The sequence below is a fragment of the Muscardinus avellanarius genome (genome assembly GCF_963383645.1).
Source record: "Muscardinus avellanarius genome assembly, chromosome: 16".
Classification (NCBI taxonomy): Eukaryota; Metazoa; Chordata; class Mammalia; order Rodentia; family Gliridae; genus Muscardinus; species Muscardinus avellanarius.
Window position 1 is genome coordinate 53784839 of NC_137802.1, and position 20612 is coordinate 53805450.

The following is a 20612-nucleotide window of genomic DNA, read 5'->3' on the forward strand; positions in this document are numbered from 1 at the left end:
GAGTGGGAAGCCTGGGAAGAGCGCGGAGGAAACAGTACCGGCAAAAAAAAAAAAAAAAAAAAAGCCGGACTCGAGTTTGCCGGGGACTGGAGGGGGCGGGGCGGGGCGGGGCTTACCTCCGCCCGGGTGGGGGCGTGGTGTGGGCGGGGCCCAGGCTCGGAGGGGTGGGCTCTGGAGGGCAGCGGGTAGCCATTTCATTTCATCCGAACTCCTCGGCTTCCTTGGTAGAGCGAGCCCCCGCCCCGCCGGCCCCTGGATCGCCATGGAGTCCGCGCTGGGTGCGGGGATCGTGATGGCCGAGGCGATGCAGAACCAGCTGCCCTGGCTGGAGAACGTGTGGCTCTGGGTCACCTTTCTGGGTGATCCCAAGAGCCTCTTTCTGTTCTACTTCCCCGCGGCCTACTACGCTTCTCGCCGGGTGGGCATTGCGGTCCTCTGGATCAGCCTCATCACCGAGTGGCTCAACCTCGTCTTCAAGTGGTGAGACAGCCATGCCCTCTCGCGTCCTGGGTCCTCACCCCTAGGGCCGGGGTTTCTCTCTGCAGGTGTCTCAAAGGCCGCCCCACCCCTGCCCGTTCCCCGACTTTCCCTTTTGAGCATCTCTGTGCATTTTGGACTCAGACCTGACTCCCCACCTATCCTACTTGTAAAACCAGTGTTCCTCAAACTGGCTGGATTAGAGAGGTCAGTGAAGGCGTTGTTTAAAATGCAAATACACCATCCTCACCTCAGACCTATACCAACTTAGTCACTCGAGTGGTGGACTTCTGATTTTAAACAGTTAACCTAGACAGGATCTGGCGTGTTGAGGGCGTTATGGCTGGCCTAGACTAACAAGCATCTAGTAATTTAAGTAGCAAAGAGCCCTACGTCTCAATTCATTTATTCATTCACTTGCCATAACTCTTTAGAAGCACGTTTTGTGCCAGGCATCACGCTAGGTCCTGCCTTGCAAACTAGATGTCCCTGGTCCATGCCCAACAGGATAGGCAGCCCTCCAGAGCTTGCTAGAAGTGGACCTCAGGCCCCAGGCCAGACTTCCTGAATCAGAAACTGAATTTTAACAAGGTCCTCAGGTGGTTCCTCAGCACAGCGAAAAGCACTGGGTGAAAGCGCTGCTTTCTAGGGAACACTGTCTCTCTTCTTTCCCCACCCCAGGCTAGTGGGTGGAGGCCCTAGAGCACCTCAGGGTTTATCGCTCAGGGTTTATCGCTCTGTGCGGCCTGTTCTCTATCTTTGGGGTGTGGAAGGGAGTCGCTGGGCATGCAGACTCCCCTCCCTTTATTTCAGCCTCTGTTGCCAAGTCCCCAACCTGGGGGAAGGAAGGGAGGTTCGTAGGAGACAGTTAAATGAGCTGCAATGACTTGCTGAAAAACAAACTCAGATAAACTCAGTGAGGCCTTCTGCAACTTAGTAAGAACCTGTTTCAAAATGAAAATAAGGCTGAGACAGGAGGATCACAGGCATGTTGCCAGCCTCAGCTACTTAGTGCGGCCCTGTTTGAAAATAAAGAATAAGCCAGGCATGGTGCCCCACACTTCTAACCCCAGCATGTGGGAGACTGAGACAGGAGGATCATAGTTCAAAGCCAGCCTCAGCTACTTAGTGAGGCTCCCAGCAACTTAGTGAGACCCTGTTCCCAAATAAAAATATAAAATAGGTCTGGGAGTATAGCCTGGAGGTAGAAAGCCCCTGGATTCCACCCCCAGTACCACAAATCAAATAAAATAAAGAATAAAAAATAGGGCTAGGGGTGTAGATTAGAGGTAGAATGCCCCCTGGGTTCTATCCCCAGTACTGCAAAAAAGAAAAAGAAAAAAGAAAAAGGAAAAAGAGAGAAATAAGTTAGGGCTAGGGAGTAACTCAGAGGTAGAATGCCCCTGGACTCAACCCCCAGTTCTACAATAAAATAAATAAAAAAGGGCTGGGGGATATTCTTTCTCTTTATTCTTCTCTACAAGAGGTTCATCCTTACTGTAAACGGGAAAGCAGTTGTCTCAATTGGTTCCTCCTTGCCTGATTGCCCTTTCCAACTCCCTTGGTGTCTGTACAAGACTTCCTCCCTAGTTCTGTTCCTCTAAAGGTCAGACACCTCCTCAGTGCCCCCCCCCATATTCTCCTTCTTGTGGTAGTGGGGATTGAATCCAGGGACTTGCGCATGCAAGGCAAGTGCTCTACCACTGAGCCACATCCCCAACCTTTATATATATATATATATAGTGTGTGTGTGTGTGTGTGTGTGTGTGTGTGTGTGTGTGGTACTAGGGGGTAGAACCCAGGGGCTTTTCTCCCTCTGGCTATATTCCCAGACCTATTTCATATTTTATTTGGAAACAGGGTCTCACTAAGTTGCTGAGAGCCTTACTAAGTAGCTGAGGCTGGCTTTGAACCTGCGCAATCCTCCTGTCTCAGCCTCCCAAGCGCGGGGATTACGAGCATGCGCCACTACACCCGGCTCCTTCTTTTTTATTTTAAAACAGGGTCTCACTTAGTTGCTGAGAGCCTCACTAAGTAGCTGAGGCTGGCTTCAAACCTGCATGATCCTCCTGTCTCAGCCTCCCAAGCGTGGGGATTACAAGCGTGTGCCACCATCCCCGGGTTCTTTTTTATATTATTTTGACATATGGTCTCATTAAGTTGCCCAGGCTGACCTTCACTTGTGATTATCCTTCTTCCTTAGCCTCCCAGGTGGCTAGGGATACAGGCCTTGTACACCATGCCCAGCTTGGGTGGATACATTTTTGTTGGTAGTGGGGATTAAACCCAAGGGCATTCTACCTCCGAGCTACAGCCCCATCTCCTTTATTTTATTTATTTTTGGGGGAGGTACTGGGATAGAACCCAGGGACATTCTACCTCCAAGCTACGCCTCCATCCCTATTTTTTAGTCTTTCTTTTGAAACAGGGCCACACTAAGTAGCTGAGGCTGGTTTTGAACTGCAATCCTACTGTCTCAGCCTCCCAAGTACTGGGAATACAAGTGTGCGCTACCTTGCCCGGTTCCTTTATTTTATTCTTTTCTGTGTTGCTGGGGATTAAACCCAGGGGCATTCTACCTCCGAGCTACATCCCTAACCCTATTTTATTTTTGTTTGTAAACAGTCTTGCTTTTTTTTTTTTTTTTTTTTTTTTAAGGATGGAACCCAGGGCATTCTACCTCCGAGCTACACCTCCAGTCCTATTTTTATTCTTTTTTTTTTTTTTTTTTTTTTGCACCACTAGAGATTGAACTCAGGGGTATTCTACCTCCAAGTTACATCCAGCCCTATTTCTTATTCTTTATTTTGAAACAGGGTCTCACTAACTTGCAGAGGGCCTCACTAAATAGCTGAGGCTGGCCATGAACCTGTGATCCTCCTGCCTCGCCCTCCCAAATGCTGGGATTACAAGCATGTACCACAATGCCTGGCTCCTATTTTTGTTTTGAAACCGGGTCTCACTGAGTTGCAAAGGGTCTCACTAAGTAGCTGAGGCTCAGCCTCCCAAATACTGGGTTTATGGGCATGTTTCACAAGCAACTAGTAGTACAGCCATGTCACTGTGACTGGCTCCCTATCACTTTTTTTTTTTTTTGGTCCTAGGGATGAACCTCAGGACATTCTAACTCTAACTCTGGGTTATACTCCCAGACCTATTTTATTTATTTTATTATTATTATTATTATTATTTTATTATTATTATTATATTATTATTATTATTATTATTATTATTATTATTATTATTACAGTACTGGGGATGGAACCCAGGGGCATTCTACCTCCAAGCTACACCCTCAGCCCTATTTTTAATTCTTTATTTTGAAACAGGGTCTCACTGAATTGCAAAGGGGCTCACTAAGTAGCTGAGGCTGTTCGTGAACCACATTCTCCTGTCTCAGCCTCCCAAATGCTTGGATTATAAGCTTGCGCCGTGACACCCAGCTAATTTTTTTTTTTTTTTTTTTTTTTGCAGGTCTGGGGATGGAACCCAGAGGCATTTGACCTCCGAGCTACACCCCCTGCCCAATTTTTCATTCTTTATTTTGAAACAGGGTCTCACTTAGTTGCAGAGGGCCTCACTAAGTAGCTGAGGCTGTCTGCGTACTGCGATCCTCCAGTCTCAGCCTGCCAAATGCTGAGATTACAAGCATGCATCACCACGCCTGGCAGGGCTTAATTTTTTAAACAGTCTCACACCGCTGGGTGTGGTGGCGCACACTTGTAATCCCCCCATGCTTGGGAGGCGGAGACAGGAGTATCATGCAGGTTAGAAGCCAGCCGCACTGGCTTAAGAGACCCTGTTTCCAAATAAAAATAGGTCTGGGAGTGTAGCCCAGAGGTAGAAGGGCTTCCAGGAACCCCAGTACCATAAAAAAAAAATAAATAAAAAATAAACAGAGTCTCACTAAGTTCCTGAGACTGGCCGTGAACCTGTGATTTTTCGGTCTCAGCCTCTCAAGTACTGAGATTACAAGCATGCTGTAATCACACCTGGTTTTCATATCACTTTTAAAAATAGTGTGATTTCCTTTTTTTTTTTTTTTTATGGTACTGGGGATGGAACCCAGGAGCATTCCACTCTGAGCTAGATGCCTAGCCCTATTTTTTTTTTTCTTTTTCTTTATTGTGAAACAAGGTCTTACTGAGTTATAAAGCCTCACTAAGCTGCCGGGCGTGGTGGCGCACGCTTGTAATCCCCGCGCTTGGGAGGCTGAGACAGGAGGATTGCACAGGTTCGAAGCCAGCCTCAGCTATTTAGTAAGGCTTTCAGCAACTTAGTGAGACCCTGTTTCCAAAAATATATATATAAAAGGTCTGGGAGTATAGCCCGGAGGTAGAAAGCCTCTGGGTTCCACCCCCCAGTACCACCCTCCCCCCCCCAAAAAAAAGCCTCACTAAGTGGCTAAGGCTGGCTGTGAACCCTTGTCTTCCTGTCTCAGCCTCCCAAATGCTGGAATTATAAGCATGCGCCACCTCGCCTGGTTTAAAAAATAGTGTGGTTTTAAGCCAGACCTGGTAGTACACACTTGTAATCACAGTACTTGGGAGGTTGAGACAGAAGGATTGCAGTGTCTAGGACAGCCTCAGCAAATAGTGAGACTTTCATCAACATAGTGAGACCCTGTTTCAAAATAAAAACAGTGCCCCTAGATTCAATCCCTAGTCTCCCCCCCATACACACACACAGAATGTGCTTTTAGCCAGGTGTAGTGACACAAGCCTGTAATCTTAGTACTTGGGAGGCTGAGATAGGAAGATCACAGATTCAAGGACAGCCTCGACAGGTCATCAACCTAGCAAGACCCCGTTTAAAATAAAAAAGGCTAGCTGGACATGGTGGCGCAGGCTTGCAATCCCCACACTTGGGAGGCTGAGACAGGAGGATCGTTCAAAGCCAGCCTCAGCTACTTAGCATAAAATAGAGCTGGGCATGGTGGCACACGTTTATAATCCCGGCATTCAGGAGACTGAGATGAGGATCGTGGTTCGCGGACAGCCTCAACTACTTAGTGAGGCCCTCTGCAACTTAGTGAGACCGTTTCAAAATAAAGAATAAAAAATAGCCGGGGCATGGTGGCCCACACTTGTAATTCCAGCATTTGGGAGGCTGAGACAGGAGAATTGGGATTTGAAGCCAGACTCAGTTACTTAGTGAGGCCCTTTGCAACTCAGTGAAACCCTGTCTTTCTTTCTTTCTTTCTTTCTTTCTTTCTTTCTTTCTTTCTTTCTTTCTTTTTCTTTCTTTCTTTTGTCCTTTCTTTCTATATGGTGCTGGGGATGAAATCCAGGGGCCTTCTACCTTTGGGCTACACTCCCAGACCTATTTTATATTTTATTTGGAAACAGGGTCTAAGTTGCTGAGAGCCTCACTAAGTAGCTGAGGCTGGCTTTGAACCTGTGTGATCCTTCTGTCTCAACCTCCCAAGCTCTAGGATTACAAGCATGCACCATCATGCCCGGCTCGTGAGACGCTGTTTTAAAATAAAGAATGAAAAATAGGGCTGAGGGTGTAGCTTGAAGGTAGACTGTCCCTACGTTCCATCCCCAGTCTGCAAAACTTAATTAATAAAATAAAAAATAGGGCTGGGGGTATAGCTCAGAGGTAGAATGCCTTTGGGTTCCATCCCCAGTGCCGCAATAAATAAATAAGTAAATAAATAAATAAAAATAAATAAATAAAATGAAAAGGGCTGGGGTATAGCTTGGAGGTAGAATGCCCCTGAGTTCAATCCCCAGTACCAAAAAGAAAGAAAGAAAGAAAGAAAGAAAGAAAGAAAATAGTGTGATTTTTCATGTTCCAAGGTAGGAAAGCACAGCAGGACAATGGCGAGGATCATCCTTCAGGCCCTGCAGCACCCTCCCAGCTGTCTTCCCACTGTCCTTCTGTGCCTCCTTCCCCTCCCCCACAGCCCATAACCGTCACATCCTCTTGTGTCTTTTCCAGGTTTCTATTTGGAGACAGGCCCTTTTGGTGGGTCCATGAGTCTGGGTACTACAGCCAGGCTCCAGCCCAGGTTCACCAGTTCCCCTCTTCGTGTGAAACTGGTCCAGGTGGGAAAGCCCAAGCCGCCTCCTCCCTTTCCCAGCGTGGTCGTGCTTTGGGTGGGAGTTTCAGAGTAATCTTCAGCCAGGCCGGTCCAGCTAGAGACAGCCTCTCACTGGCCTAGAAAAGACCAGGGAGGAGGGAACCCTGCCTTGTGCAGAGCTGAGCTGAGAGCCAGGGAGAGTCGGAAGCCCAAAAGTGGCCTCAGGAGGGAGAGAGCGAGCGAGGGACGAGTGCTGGGGAAGGCTCTCCTCAGCCAGGGGGAGCAGCCGCCTTGAGGGAGGTCTGGGGCACCTGCCTTCTGCCTCCATCCTCAGCCGAGCTCTGGATCTCCCGGCAGGCAGCCCCTCTGGACACTGCATGATCACAGGAGCAGCTTTCTGGCCCATAATGACAGCCTTCTCTTCCCAAGTGGCCACTCGGGCCCGCAGGTATACCCTGGGCACTGCCCTCTAGTGGGAGCAGGGGTGGCCATGGCACCCTGGACCCAAAGGACCTGGCAGCCTGGGAGCTGAAGCTCTGGGGACCCTGGGGCGTTTGGTCAAATCACGAGTGCTTGGGTGCTATGGGAAGCCAAGCTTTGGACAGATACCCTGTGAACCATTTGCCTCTCTTCTTTCTAGCCGCTGGGTAAGGGTGATACCTAGCCTGGCCTATTGCACCTTCCTGTTGGCAGTTGGCCTGTCACGGATCTTCCTCTTAGCACACTTCCCACACCAGGTGTTGGGTGGCCTAATAACTGGTGAGCAATTGGGGCAAAAGAATGGGCCAGGAGGGTGCCTTTGGCAGTGGGAGGACCCATCATTCCCAGCTGCTCTGGAGCCAACCCCAAGGCCCCCCTATATCTTAGTCTGTTCTGCCAGGTGGCACTGCAGCTTAGGGGGTGGGGGTGGGGATTATTTCCCCAAACTTCTTGAAGCTGCTGTCTCCCCACCCCACTAGGTGCTGTCCTGGGCTGGCTGATGACCTCCCGGATACCCATGGAGCGGGAACTAAGCTTCTACGGGTTGACTGCACTGGCCCTCATGCTGGGTGCCAGCCTCATCTATTGGACCCTCTTTACGCTGGGCTTCGATCTTTCTTGGTAAGTCTGGCTTTGGGGCCTGGGCCGGTGAGGTAGGGGCCTACCTCACCTGCATCTAGTCTCATGGGTCTCTGGTTCATTGTGGCTAAAAAGGGACACATTACTTGTTCCCAGATATAGACCGGGGCTCACCACAGAACATGGGAGTGGGTCCCCCTGGGCAGACAGCTAAGAGCCTGTGGCCCTCTGTATCACAGTCTCTTCCCCTCCCCGCCACCAGGTCCATCAACCTCGCCTCCAAGTGGTGTGAGCGGCCTGAGTGGGTGCACCTGGACAGCCGGCCCTTTGCCTCCCTGAGCCGGGACTCGGGGGCTGCCCTGGGTCTGGGCATCGCCTTGCACTCTCCCTGCTATGCCCAAATACGGCGGGCACACCTTGGCAACACCCAGAAGGTAGTCTGCCTTGTGCTGGCCATGGTACTCCTTGGTCCCCTGGACTGGCTGGGCCACCCTCCTCAGGTCAGCCTATTCTACATCTTCAACTTCCTCAAGTATACCCTCTGGCCCTGCCTAGTCCTGGCCCTCGTGCCCTGGGTGGTGCATATGTTCAGTGCCCAGGAAGCACCACCCATCCGCTCTTCCTAATTTATTGTGCCTCCTCCTGCCACTTTCTCCTAAGCCAACACTCCACGACCTCCAAGAGACAGCCCCGTCCCCTTTCGGCCCCCGAGTGGGCCCTGTTCATCCTTAATTTCCCTTTTCTCCTATCACCTAATCTTAGCCCTAAAGAAGGCCCTTCTGTCTCTCAGAGAGGCTGAGCCTCCTCCTGTCTTCCCCCACCCCAACTCTCCAAAGAGTAAAGGCAACCCCCTGGGTTCCTGCGACACTGTGAGGGGCGGCTCAGTGGGCCCCAATAAAGCCCTTGAAACTTCTGGATTGCTTTCTTGCTTGTGTACACATCTTCACTGACTTTGCACGTGCGGGAACAGAGCCTTACCAGGCTGCCTGTTCTAGCCTACCCCAGCCCTGGGGTGGCTGAGGAAAGGGGGCCTTACACTCAGCTGAGACCCCTTACCTCCCCCCCACACCTGTCACTCCTGAGGTCACAGGAGAGATCTCACAGTTGTGTGGCTACATCCAGTGAAACCTTCTTTCACTTACAGGACAGAGGTTTCCCACCTAGCCAGGGCTAGAGAAAAGAAAAAAGCAGGGGTTTTTAAAAATTTATTAAATAATTATATTTTTCATTATTGGAGATGGAACCCAGGGGCATTCTACCTCTGAGCTATACCCCCAGCCCTATTTTTTATTCCTTATTTTGAAACAGGCTCTCACTGAGTCACAAAGGGCCTAAGTAGCTGAGGCTGTCTGCAAACCACAATCTTCCTGTCTCGGCCTCCCAAATGCTGGGATTACAAGCATCCACCACCACGCCCGGCTTTTATTCTTTATTTTGAAACAGGGTCTCACTAAGTTGCCAAGGGCCTTACTTAGTAGTAACTGAGGCTGTCTGCAAACTGCGATCCTCCTGTCTCAGCCTCCCAAATGCTGAGATTACAAGTGTACGCCACACCAAGTGTGTGTGTGTGTGTGTGTGTGTGTGTGTGCGTGTGTTTTGTCTTGTTTTGGGGTTAGGAAGGAGAATGAAACTCTATTCCATTTGGGAACCCAGAGAACAGAGACACTGGCCCCAGAAGGCACTGCCAGAAACAAATTTATTTACACAGGAACACACAGTGTGTAATGGGTTACAAAACACGTAAGTGAAATCCATACCCAGGGAGACAAGCAGGAATGAGTTTACATGGGAACCAGACCGGCCATGGGCGGGGGTAGGGGCCAGAGCCAGGGAGGCCTGGTACGCGGCCCCACCCAGCCCAGCCCCAGAGGGTCTAGGCCACACGCGTGCGTGTGCGCAGAGAGCTGATGGTGGCGGGACTCCTTCCCCTTCCTGGTTCTCCCAACCCTGCTTAGGCCCGGTAAGGATAAAAAACATGTAAACAGCAGATGGGTGGGGTCCTGGGGATGGAAGGAGGGAAGCCTACTTGGTATAGGTGGAAGAGGAAGGAAGAGTTTGCCCCGAGGAGCCACTTCCATCTTTGGTTTCCTACAGGCTAGACAGTATTCCCTGGAAGCCTGTGGGGCTTCTGAAAAGAAGAACAGCACCCAGCCCCTGCTGCCCTTGGCGCCCTAGAGCTAGTGGTCAACAAAGGGTGCTCAGGAGAAAAAGCTGCAGCTGAGGGCAGGCTCCTGGGTCATGGCCCTGCCCCTTCTGGAACCTTTTCTCTCACCCTCCCCAGCTTCAAAGCAAAGGTCCCGTGGGAAGGAGGTGAGCTCTGACCCTTCTACTTGCAGCACTCATGGCTGGGGAAATCTGGTAGGGAACAATCAGCAAGGGCTCAGCCTTGAGCCCTAAGCAGGGACGCCTTTCCCTCCTCCCCGGGCGCAAGGCCAAGAGTGAGGTGCAGGCTCTGCTGCCCTGGCCTCAGAGCCCTGGAGCCCAGCCCTGTCCCCTGCACCCCCTGGGCCCTGAGGCGCTTGAGGCAAGATGCCTGACCCGCTGCACCAGCGGTGGGGATGCTGAGGCCACGGAGGAGAGGTCTGCAGAGATGGTGGGGACAAGGTGGGGAGGCCCACCTCCCCCCACACTGCATCCTCCTGAGCTGGAGAGAGGAGGTGTGGAGTTAAGGCTTTTCCCCCAAGTCAGCTGAAGCCAAGGCACCAACTCACTGTTCCCTCTCACTTGGTGGGGGCCCCCAGAACCAGAAGCCCCTGTGCTCATCTTGAGTGGCCCAGGCTCCAAGGGAGAAAAGGTCAGAATGCAAGGAAGTGGTGTGGGACGCAACATGGGGAGCAGTGGGACCGCACCCACCCTCTACAGAGGAGGCAAATTTCTAGAGCTGAGATGTTGACCGTGGGGACTGAGGCGGCTTAGAGAAGGAGGGACAGAGCTGAGAGACGCACACGGCACACGTTGTTGAATGTGTGACTTTTTGTTTTTAATAGAAAAAATAAACAAAATCACAATGATGAAGCCCAGAGGGATGGGGGCCAGGGTGTCACAGGGCAGGCTCTTGCTCCATGGGCTCCTCTGCCAGCCTGTAGGGACAGCACAGGGAGGGCATTGAGTGGGAGATACCACCTTGGACCAGGACAGGAAGGCAGGGGCAGAGAGCTTACCTGGGGCTGTGCTCCCGGGCAGCAGCCTGGGCCTGCTCGGCCCCCACGGACAGCAAGGCCATGGCGCTCACAGTCTCGGCCTCCTCCGTCTCACCTGCCTGGGCCTCCCGCAGGGAACGGCCTAGACCAGCAGCAAACCTCTGCACACAGCTCCAGTGTTTGCCTGCGGAAAAAGGATGAGAAGGGGGTAAGGAGGACAGACAATCCCTGATGTACACCGAAGCCCCGGCCCTCCCACAAGCTCGACCCCCAGGTACACCAGATGTACGGAAGCCCAGCCCTCCCACACAGGCCCAAGTCTGAGCCCCTCTGCCTTTCCCCACGCACTCTGGATCTCGATGACTTTCTCTAGTGTGGTTACTGCGTTGATGTTGGGCTTTTGCTGCAAGACTGCCTCGTCCAAGGGTGGCAGCTGGCAGGAGAAAGAAGAGAAGGCTTGGGGCGGGCAGTACAGTGGCGATCCTGCTCCTCTGAACTGCCCCCATGCAGCCCCAGACATCCTTCATGATGGGGCCAGCATACTCAGCCTCCTGGCAAACTATTCTTTTTTGTATGTGTGTGGTACTTGGGGGTGGAACCCAGGGGCATTCTACCTCTGAGCTATCCTCCCAGCCCTATTTTTTATTCTTTATTTTGAAACAGGTCTCATTAAGTGGCAGAGGGCCTTACTAAGTAGCTGAGGCTGTCTGCGAACCGCGATCCTCCAGTCTCAGCCTCCTGAATGCTGGGATTACAAGATTGTGTCACTATGCCTGGCTCAAACTATTCTTTTTTCTTTTTTTAATTTTTTGTGGTACTGGGGATTGGACCCAGGGGTATTCTACCTCTGAGCTATATAGCCCCAGTCCTATTTTTCCTAAACAAGGTCTTGCTAGGTTGCTGAGATTGGCCACGAACCTGCAATCCTCCTGTGTCTGCCTCCCTGAGTACTGGGATTACAGGTGTGCGCCACCATTGCTCAGCTTGGCCAACTAGTCTTAGGACCCAGGGAAACCTACCCAGGAGCCCTAGGTGCTGCTCGGTCCAGAGAAGTAGCCACCCTTGCTGACCTCTTGGCCCCAGCCCGCTGTCCCACCTCCCTGGCCCCCTCCCCTCACCTCCACACTGAGCAGAGCCGAGACACAAGCCTCAGAGGCATCACAGATGGCGGTCAAGTCGTGGCCTCCCTCGAGGGCCAGCACCACCCGGCCCCCGGCCAGCGTCATCAGCTGCCTGGTCAAGTGGCCAAAACCTTTAGACATGGGAGGAGGGAAGAGGGGGAAATGGTAAAGAGAATCAAGTCAAGACACAGTAAGAAAGGAGAGAGGAAGAAGTGGGGCAAAGCACAAAATAAGATGGCAGATGTAACCCCACACACATAAAATATAACAGCAGTGGACTAAATGCTCCCTCAGAGGCAAAACAAGACAGGCAAAGAAGTCCCAGTCCATGCTATGGCATGAGGAACACCACTGGAACGTCAGGGGTTGGCAGGCTCCATGTCAGCACTGCTGCCCTACTCCACCTGCTGGCCCTGAGGCCGGGGTGGGCAGGGCAGGTGCGGAGGGGCCGGCAGGGCGATTCTGACACTCAGACCTGGCTTTCCTCTTCCCCTGCAAAATCGGTCTGGTCCCTGCTCACGTCCCCATGGGCTCCAGCCTCACTGTTCTACAGCCCCCTCGAAACCCCAGTAGGCTCACATCTGGCGGTGACAGAATAGCCACCCAGTGGAGACAGATGTCCTTCAACAGCATCAAACCCAGCGGAGACTAGGACCACGTCAGGTGAGAACTCGTGGGCAATGGGCATCACCACTGTCCTGCAAAGGGATGGCCCAAGCTGACCCTGGCAGATGGCCAGGCCAGGCCTCGCCCTCGGAGACCATGCCCCTCCACCTGCACGGAGCTGAGTACCTGCTGCCCCTCCCCCCGCAGGGCCAGGGGCTCCCACACCCTCCTAGCCCTCCTCAGGCCCTACCTGAAGGCTGTCAGGTACTCCACGTCTCCAATTGGGGGGTCCACGCCTCCTGTCCATGCCACGTTCACGTTGTACCCCACGCCTGGCCCTCCACCAACCTGACCCAGGGATGGAGAGGGGCTTAGTCTCACTATCTGGGGACTCCAGACATCGCCCCACCCTCACCCCACTGCACTCAGGGCCTTACCCCACTGACCTCTGTTCTACCCGAGGGGCAGTCAGACCTGTGAGGTCCTCCCACTAGGAGCCCCGCAGATGCCCCAGGGACCAGCACCAACGAGGGCTTCTGTGGCCTCCTGCTGGGGCCTAGCCTGCCACCTCCCGGAGGGGTCTGCCTGAAGGCCCAGGGGCTGTACCTCTTCAGGAGCCCCGGAGCCCGGAAAGAAGTTCCCGTTGTCATAGCGATGTAGGGAGATGTAGAGCACAGAGGGGTCACTGTAGAACGCCTGCTGGGTGCCATTGCCGTGGTGAATGTCCTGCCAGGGAGAGGCAGAAACATCAGGAAAATGGCCCAAGCTTTTCCTCCAAGGTCAAAATTCCATATGTGGCTCCAGGGCCTCTGCACTCTGCTCACACAGGATGGCCTGACCCCTGCTTCTCTAATGGAGGTCTGCACCTCTAAAATGTGGCGCCATGCTGAGCGTGGTGGCGCACGCTTGTAACCCCCACGCTTAGGAGGCAGAGACAGGAGGATGGCACAGGTTCGAAGCCAGCCTTGCTGGCTTAAGAGACCCTGTTTCCAAATAAAATATAAAATAGGTCTGGGAGTAGCCCGGAGATAGAAGGGTTCCATCCTCAGTACCACCAAAAAAATAAATAAGTAAATAGCCGGGCTTGGTGGCGCATACTTGTAATCCCTGCCTTCCCAACGCTTGGGAGGCTGAGACAGGAGGATCACACAGGTTCGAAGACAACCTCAGCTACTTAGTGAGGCTCTAAGCTACTTAGTGAGACCCTGTTTCCAAATAAAATATAAAAATAGGTCTGAGAGTAATAGCCTGGAGGCAGAAAGCCCCTGTTTTCCACCCCCAGTACCACACACACACACACAAAAAATAGATAAAATGTGGTGGCACAGAGGGGCTGTACAAAGCCATGGGATAAACCTGGTCTAACTCTCTGCAGGACCTATGTTCCGATGAACAGTGTTAGAATGAAACATTAGGTCCACTAATGAATTTATTTATTTATTTTTTAGTGGTACTGGGGGTGAAACCCAGGGGCCTTCTACCTCCGGTATACACTCCCATATCTATTTTATATTTTCTTTGGAAACAGGGTCTCACTAAGTTGTTAAAAGCTTCACTAAGTAGCTGAGGCTGGCTTCGAACTTGCATGATCCTCCTGTCTCAGCCTCCCAAGTGCAGGGATTACAAGCGTGCACCACCAATGCCAGGCCCACTAAGGAATTTAGTATCTGATGTTTTCTTTTCTTTTTCTTTTTCTTTTTTTTTTTTTTTTTTTTTTGGTGGTACTGGGGATAGAACCCAGGCACTTTCTACCTCCAGGCATACTACTAGACCTATTTTATATTTTATTTGGAAAAAGGGTCTCACTAAGTTGCTGAGAGCCTCACTAAGTAGCTGAGGCTGGCTTCAAACCCATGCAATCCTCCTGTCTCAGCCAGCCTCCCAAGTGCAGGGATTACAAGCATGCGCCACCATGCCAGGCTCCCACTAAGGAATTTAAAACAAGCAGATCGATTCTGAAGAAGGATTTAGCATTTAAATGAAATTCTGGCAGGGTATCAGGGGAGAAACGTAGAGCCTTCTACCTCCTAGCTATACCCTCAGGCCTATTTTATTTTTGTATTTGCAAACAGGGTCTCACTAAGTTATTAAGAGCCTAAGCTGCTGAGGCTCTTTGAACCTGAGAGCCTTGTCTCAGTCTCCCAAATACTGGGATTACAAGTGTGTACCACTACATCCTGCTCAAATGAATTTTTTTTGTGTGTGTGTTGTGCTGGGGATTGAACCCTGGGACATTCTACCTCTCAGCTACACCCCCAGCCCGATGTTTTTATTCTTCATTTTGAAACAGGGTCTCCCTAAATTGTGGCAAGTTTCACTAAGTAGCTGAGGCTGTCCGTGAACCTGGATCCCGTCTCATCCTCCCAAATGCTGGGATTACAGGCATGCGCCACTACACCCTGCTCAAATGAATTTTTAAGCCAAAATTTGGTTCTGAAAGTTTTGCCCTGGCGACCTCCTGGGGCTCAGGGTGTGATATACACCTTTCCCTCTGCTGCTGGGGCAAGGTCTGAGGACACCGATGGCAGCAGAGCAGGAGTGTGGCATCCCTGGCTAAGCGACCAGGCCACCCAACAGTGCCTTCATCCTAGTTCTTACTACTGGAAGTGGATGTGAACAGCACCGCGTGTCAAGTGCTGGTTGGGTTCTTGACACACAGCCCCCGATCACGACTGGGGAGAAAAGTGGCTTCTCGCAGTGGTGGGGGCACACCTGTTCGGGGTAGGAAATCCCTCAGGTGCTCAAGGCTGCTGGGGAAAGCCAAAGCGGAGAGAAGGGAGTCCTAGTGGAACCTGAGGACTGGGCTACTGATCCAGAAAAGGGGATGTAAGGTTTGTCACCGTCATCGGGATGTGAGACCAGGGAGCCAGCTCCGGTGCCAGCCTGAGGCAGAGTGGGCTGCCTGGGGGGAGGGGAGCTTCTGGAAGACCACCATAGCCCAGCTCTGACCACCCTGGCCGAGCGCTGCAGCCCACCACCTACCCAGTCCACGATGAGGACCTTGCCCACGTTCAACTTCTGCTGCAGGAGTTTAGCTGTGATGGCTACGGAGTTGAAGAAGCAGAAGCCCCTGAGGGGGGTGGGGGAGAAAGGGGTGGGGAGGTCAGCTTAGGAGGGAAGCCAGGCTGCTTCAGAGCAAATGACAGGAAGGGCTGGGCGGGCCCAGGGAGGGACGGGGCAGCACTCACATGGCTGTGGACTCCTCGGCATGGTGTCCTGGGGGCCGGATGATGGCAAATCCATTCTGAAGAGGTGCAAGCAAAGGGACAGAGACGAGAGGCAAGAAAGCAAGGTGGCAGGATGGACACAGAAAAAGAGAAGCGTAAGCCAGGCAGGGAAGGGAGCACAGATCAGAAAATTGCGGATGAATTCAATGCACCAATAGGACTGCCAATCACTAAGGGCAGGTAGCTTCTGCTTTGAGACACCCATGAGAGCACCTGGCATTAGTGCCTGTCAGTCCCTCGGGCCCCTTAACCCCACCTCAGGAGCTGGCACCTTTCCCCACCTGGCACCCTCTCCAGTTCAAGCTGCAAAGGACAATGCCTCCCTATGGGGTTAGCCAAGGCTGCCCTTGCTCCTGGGGATTCAGGACAAGCTCACCTTGAGCTCTCCTGCAGCTACCTTGAAGGCCAGCTCTAACAGGCAGCCCACCGCCATGCGCACAGCACTGGAGGAGTGCATCTCGTTCCATACAGTGTCACTGTCCACCTGCAGGGGCAGGGAAGCAGGCTTTAGCATGCCCCCTGCTAAGGGGAGGCAAGAAGGGATGGACACCTAGACAGAGGGCACTGGTCACGGCGGGCAGGAAGGGAGGGACTGAAGGAGAACCACCGCCCACAAAATCAGCCGGTATGCACCCTACTCACCCCGATGCCCCCACAAGGCAGCATGGCGTACATCTTCTGGCTGATGGGGCCTGCGGGAAGGAGGGACAGAGCTACTCTGCAAGTTGCTTCAACTGCCAGGGCTACGGTCAGGCTCTGCAGAGGGCAGTGAGCTCAGCCACAGAAAAGGAAGGCTCAGACTCCAGCGGAGGCCAGGCCTCTGCAGTCCACACCAGTTAGAAACTGTTTCCCAAACTCAGGGAACTGTTTGGTAAGATGTCGGTAGGATGTTGGGGACAGAAGGCAGAGGTATTGCCGGCCGAGAAGAGCAAAGCAACCACCACCCCAACAGAGATCACCTTCCGCCCTGCCTGGGCCCTCCAGCATGCGGTGTCAATGGCACCCTCTGGAGGTGTGTGCCTGGGCAAGTGTGCCCCTGTGTCCAGGGGATAGCCTGGGCCCATCACGACCCCATGCCTAGCCTGGACAGGTAGTCTTCCTGACAGTCCTCATTCCTGTGAGACAGCAGACCCCCGGGCTGCCCCCTGTGGGCTCACCAAGCAGCTTCTTGCTGTCCAGCTTCTGCCGGTTGAGGGGGCTGGTCCCGTAGAGCAGGGTGTGATATTCGGAGTGCACCGTCTGGATCTCCTCCAGCGTGGCTTTGCGACCCCGGATCCGCTGCCAGGGGAGGGCAGGCGCCAGTGAGAGGTCAGCAGCCCTCCGATGCCCGCGGCCTCCCTCTCCCACAGCCCGGCACCCACACAGCCACCTTCTGGCCTTAGGAAACCCAAAGGGTTTTAAGGAATTAGGCCCTGGTTCCTGAGAACCCCACTTTAAGGGCTCTCCCCCTATTTGGCTCAGGACCATGTGGGGAACAGGACACAGGGCTGGACCTAGGGGGTGGCTGGGAGCCTGGCCTGAGGGCCGGGGCGAAGGAGTGACCTCACTAGAAGGGGAGAGAAGAGCTCTGGCTGCCTAGAGCTGGAGTTGGAGAAGGGGCTCCTCACCTCACACTTGCTAAGCAGGCCGGTCTCCTGCAGCCGGGACCAGATGCTCTGGATGCGGCCGGCGTGCTCGGGGTGCACGTGTGTGTCTCCACACATGCACTGGTGCTTCAGCATGAACGTGTCGTAGACCACGCCTGGGCACAGACCCTCCTGTCAGCCAGCACGCTCTGGGCAAGACCCTCAGCCCAGCTCCCCACCCACACACCTGCCCCCCGCCATCCTGGCCACCCTTCTACACACCTGCTTCTTCTCTCCTCCTCATGTGTGACTGGGGCACTCTACCTCTGAGCTACAGCCCCCCCCAGCCCTATTTTTATTTAGATACAGGGTTTCATTAAGTTGGTGAGAGTCTCACTACTTGAGTCTCCTGGAACCAGTGATCCTCCTGTCTCAGCCTCCCAAATAACAGGATCAGAAACATGCACCACCACACCTGGCTCTTTTTTAAATTAATTAATTAATTTACTTATTTATTTTTTGCAGTACTGGGGATGGAACCCAGGGGGATTCTACCTCTGAGCCTGTTTTTTATTCTTTACTTTGAAAGAGGGTCTCACTGAGTTGCAAAGGGCCTGCCTCACTAAATAGCTGAGGCTGTCTGCAAACTGTGACCCTCCTGTCTCAGCCTCTCAAATGCTGGGATTACAAACATGCACCATCACACCTGGCTTTTTTTTTTTTTAAACAATATCTTCCTAAATTGCTGAGGCTGGCCTCAAACTTGCAATCCTCAGCCTCCCAGCCACTAGGTTGACAGGCATGCACCAGTGTGCCCCTTTGCTCTCCTCTAGAGGTGTCTGTCTTGGTGCCACCAGCCAGAAGCCTCCAGTGCCTGGAGCCCAAGGAGGCTGCCCTGTTTTGACCCCCTGCCACCATTTCTGGTCTTTGTTCATGGTGCCCTTCCACTACCCTCACCCCTGGGCACATCCTTGGGCAAGCCTGTGCCCCTTCAGCCCGGCATGTGGAAGCTTCAGAACCCCGTAAGGCCTCAATCTCCACCTTCCAGGGAGGAGAGGAAGCTAGGAAGGCAAAGCCCCGTAGACAGTGGTGCTCGGCACCCAGGGCTTCAGAGCTGGCGGGGCAACGGTGTGAAATCAGGTGCCTGTGGGGGTGGGCAGAAAACAGTGCTGCCCGGCAGGTAGGTCACTTGACACTGGCTCTTCATACTGCTCTGAATAGCTGTGGGGCACAGGAGAGATGAAGGGCCACTTTCCCTTCCTGCAGGATGTCTGAGGGGCCCAAGATACCACGTACAGGCCCCCTGGCCCACCTGTGGTGAAGAGGTGCTTGGTGGGCTGGTCTGGGGGGCTCTTCATGCCCCCAGGGGCGGCTGGGGAGGACTGGGTGCGGCCCAGGGCCTGGTGGGGCACAGTGGCCAGGCTGAGGGGTGCCTGGTACACCTGTAGTGGCTGCAGCTGCTGGGCATCCGGGAAGAGCTGGGGAGGAGTAGAAAAGAGCCCGGTGAGGCTCAGTCCGGGTAGGAGTGAGGGCAAGCAACCTCCGGGGCCCTAGTCCAGCCCTCCTCCTGCCCAGCTCCTCCACCTCCTCCCACTGCTCCCTCCAGGGACAGGAGACACTTCAGCCTCGCCATCTCTGAGGAGATGGGAGGGATGGGGGGATGAGATGAGTCACACCAGAGAGTAGCATTGAGGTAAGAGGACGGGGGCGGCGCGGGCGGGATGAGTCAGGCCCGGAGGGCTCAGCTGTGTCCGCAAGGAAATGAATGGAGTGAGCAGAGCGCAAGGCGCTTGCAGAGACTGTAGTAACAGCGGGGGCGTGTGTGTACACACTCGCACATGCACGCAGAGACCGACGCACAGGCGGCCGACGCAGGCACTAACGCAGATACACACAGGCCACGTGCGTGCGCGCGCGCACACACACAAGCAGAGAGGCGGGGGCAGGCACAGATGGGGGGGCTGGCAGACGAGCAGAGGCACAGCTTGGGGACCACACGAGCGGCCCCTCCCTTCCACTCACTCCCGGCCTCTCTCCTCCCCTCCGCTCTCTTCCAAGGCTGCTCCTGCACAGCCAGCCCAGCAGCGCACGGTGGGGAGAGGGCCAGGGAGGGTGGGCAGAGGGGTGGGACCAAGGGCTGGGGCCAGGCCCGGGGGAGGCACCTTTTTATAACCAGCACTGGACTCCTCCAAGTCGGGGCCCTCCTCGGGGCCACTGTCCCCCTCCTCGTCCTTGACTTGGATACAATCCTCCTCTTCTTCCTCGGCCTCCTCCTCCTCTCCCTCCTCCTCTAGGTCCTCCTGTGTGCTCTCACTCTCCGTGGAGCCTTCCCGGGGCATGGACAGGGCTCCCTCCCCCAACAAGGCCTCCTGCTGCTCCGTCAGCTCCTCCTCTGTCTCCTCAGGGTGGGTGGTGGGCTGCCTTGGCAGCTCCCCTGTCTTGGTGAGGATCTGGGAGTGGAAAGCAGGGGCACGTCAGTGGGGTGGCAGCTGTGCAGCCTGTACCCCAGAATGGTCCATCCTTCCCTCCCTTCTCCCAGGCAGCTCCCAGAGTTTCTGCGTGAATTAGGAAAACGCAAGGTGGCTCCTCTGAGCAGACACCCTTCCCAGGCCCAGCCGCAGCCCCGGGCTCGGTCCCCGTCCCTCCCTGTTGGTCTGGATTTCTCCTGGGCACCGCCCCAGGACATCTGCTCTCCGGACACACCTTGCCCAGCTGCAGCTGCTGCTGCTTCTGCTTCTCCAGGAACTGCTGGTGCTGCTGTTGCATGACCAGCTGCTGCAGGGCCTGGGGACTCTGTGGCAGCGGCGAGGACTGTGTGCGGCTCAGGGGCCGGTGGCGTGGGAGCTTGCCCACTGTCCGCATGCTAGTGGCCACGCGTTCACCCGTCACCAATGGGGACTGACCATGGAGCGGCACTACGGAGACAGGGAGGGGAGGATGTGCCATTGGCAGGGCATGAGGCCCACATTCATCCCATCCAGTGTTCCCCTTCTAGGACACCACCTCCTACGTACTCAGAAAAACCTCCTACGTACTCAGAAAAACCTCTGATGGGCCTGAGGCATCCTGTCCCCAAACCTGAGCCCCATTCTTCTTCCTCCCCACAAATGAACAGTCTCACAGCTTCCAGCAAGCCTTCCTGAATTCAACATTCTCTCCCTTCCATTTGCTTAACTTAGTGCACATGTCATCTATGTGTGCACTAAGCCCTCTATGTGCACGAACAGTGACTAGTCCTCTCCAGTTGCAATAAGCCTCTCTGAACACCACCCTCCATGGATATAAGTAGGCTGCAAAGCCCTGTGGCCAGGATCATGGATCTTCCCAGCAGACCGCTACTGGTAGGTACTTAAGGGCTCGCTGGCCATAGCCATATGCGCCCCTGAAAC

The 20612-nt window shown here is 53.9% G+C and overlaps 2 protein-coding genes across 7 annotated transcripts in view; one reads left to right on the forward strand and one right to left on the reverse strand.

Annotated features, from left to right (window-relative positions):
- Positions 1-262: 262 nt before the first annotated feature.
- Positions 263-8190, forward strand: G6PC3 (glucose-6-phosphatase catalytic subunit 3; the record flags this gene model as incomplete). 3 transcript variants are annotated; one of them, XM_080713320.1, is made up of 6 exons in its annotated part: positions 263-480; positions 6424-6581; positions 6845-6953; positions 7146-7264; positions 7465-7606; positions 7827-8190. In XM_080713320.1, 6 exons carry the CDS (start codon positions 263-265, stop codon positions 8188-8190), a joined length of 1110 nt encoding a protein of 369 aa, XP_080569446.1. The 3 variants fall into 3 exon arrangements, with proteins under 3 accessions (XP_080569446.1, XP_080569447.1, XP_080569448.1); XM_080713321.1 differs by having other exon boundaries at positions 6424-6530; positions 6863-6953; XM_080713322.1 differs by lacking the exon at positions 7146-7264 and having other exon boundaries at positions 6424-6530; positions 6863-6953; positions 7827-7856.
- A 2414-nt stretch (positions 8191-10604) lies between these two features.
- HDAC5 (histone deacetylase 5) overlaps positions 10605-20612 on the reverse strand; it is a gene marked incomplete at both ends in the record, with an annotated part of 40244 nt that continues 30236 nt past the window's right edge. For all 4 annotated transcript variants that reach the window (XM_080712409.1, XM_080712408.1, XM_080712407.1 and 1 more), the window contains 16 exons: positions 10605-10644; positions 10726-10888; positions 11053-11137; positions 11823-11956; positions 12405-12523; positions 12682-12779; positions 13038-13157; positions 15414-15501; positions 15620-15675; positions 16035-16142; positions 16301-16350; positions 16816-16936; positions 17266-17399; positions 18536-18701; positions 19386-19673; positions 19927-20138. In XM_080712409.1, coding sequence (XP_080568535.1) covers positions 10605-10644; positions 10726-10888; positions 11053-11137; positions 11823-11956; positions 12405-12523; positions 12682-12779; positions 13038-13157; positions 15414-15501; positions 15620-15675; positions 16035-16142; positions 16301-16350; positions 16816-16936; positions 17266-17399; positions 18536-18701; positions 19386-19673; positions 19927-20138 — 1982 coding nt within the window. The remainder of the gene's footprint in view (positions 10645-10725; positions 10889-11052; positions 11138-11822; positions 11957-12404; positions 12524-12681; positions 12780-13037; positions 13158-15413; positions 15502-15619; positions 15676-16034; positions 16143-16300; positions 16351-16815; positions 16937-17265; positions 17400-18535; positions 18702-19385; positions 19674-19926; positions 20139-20612) is intronic.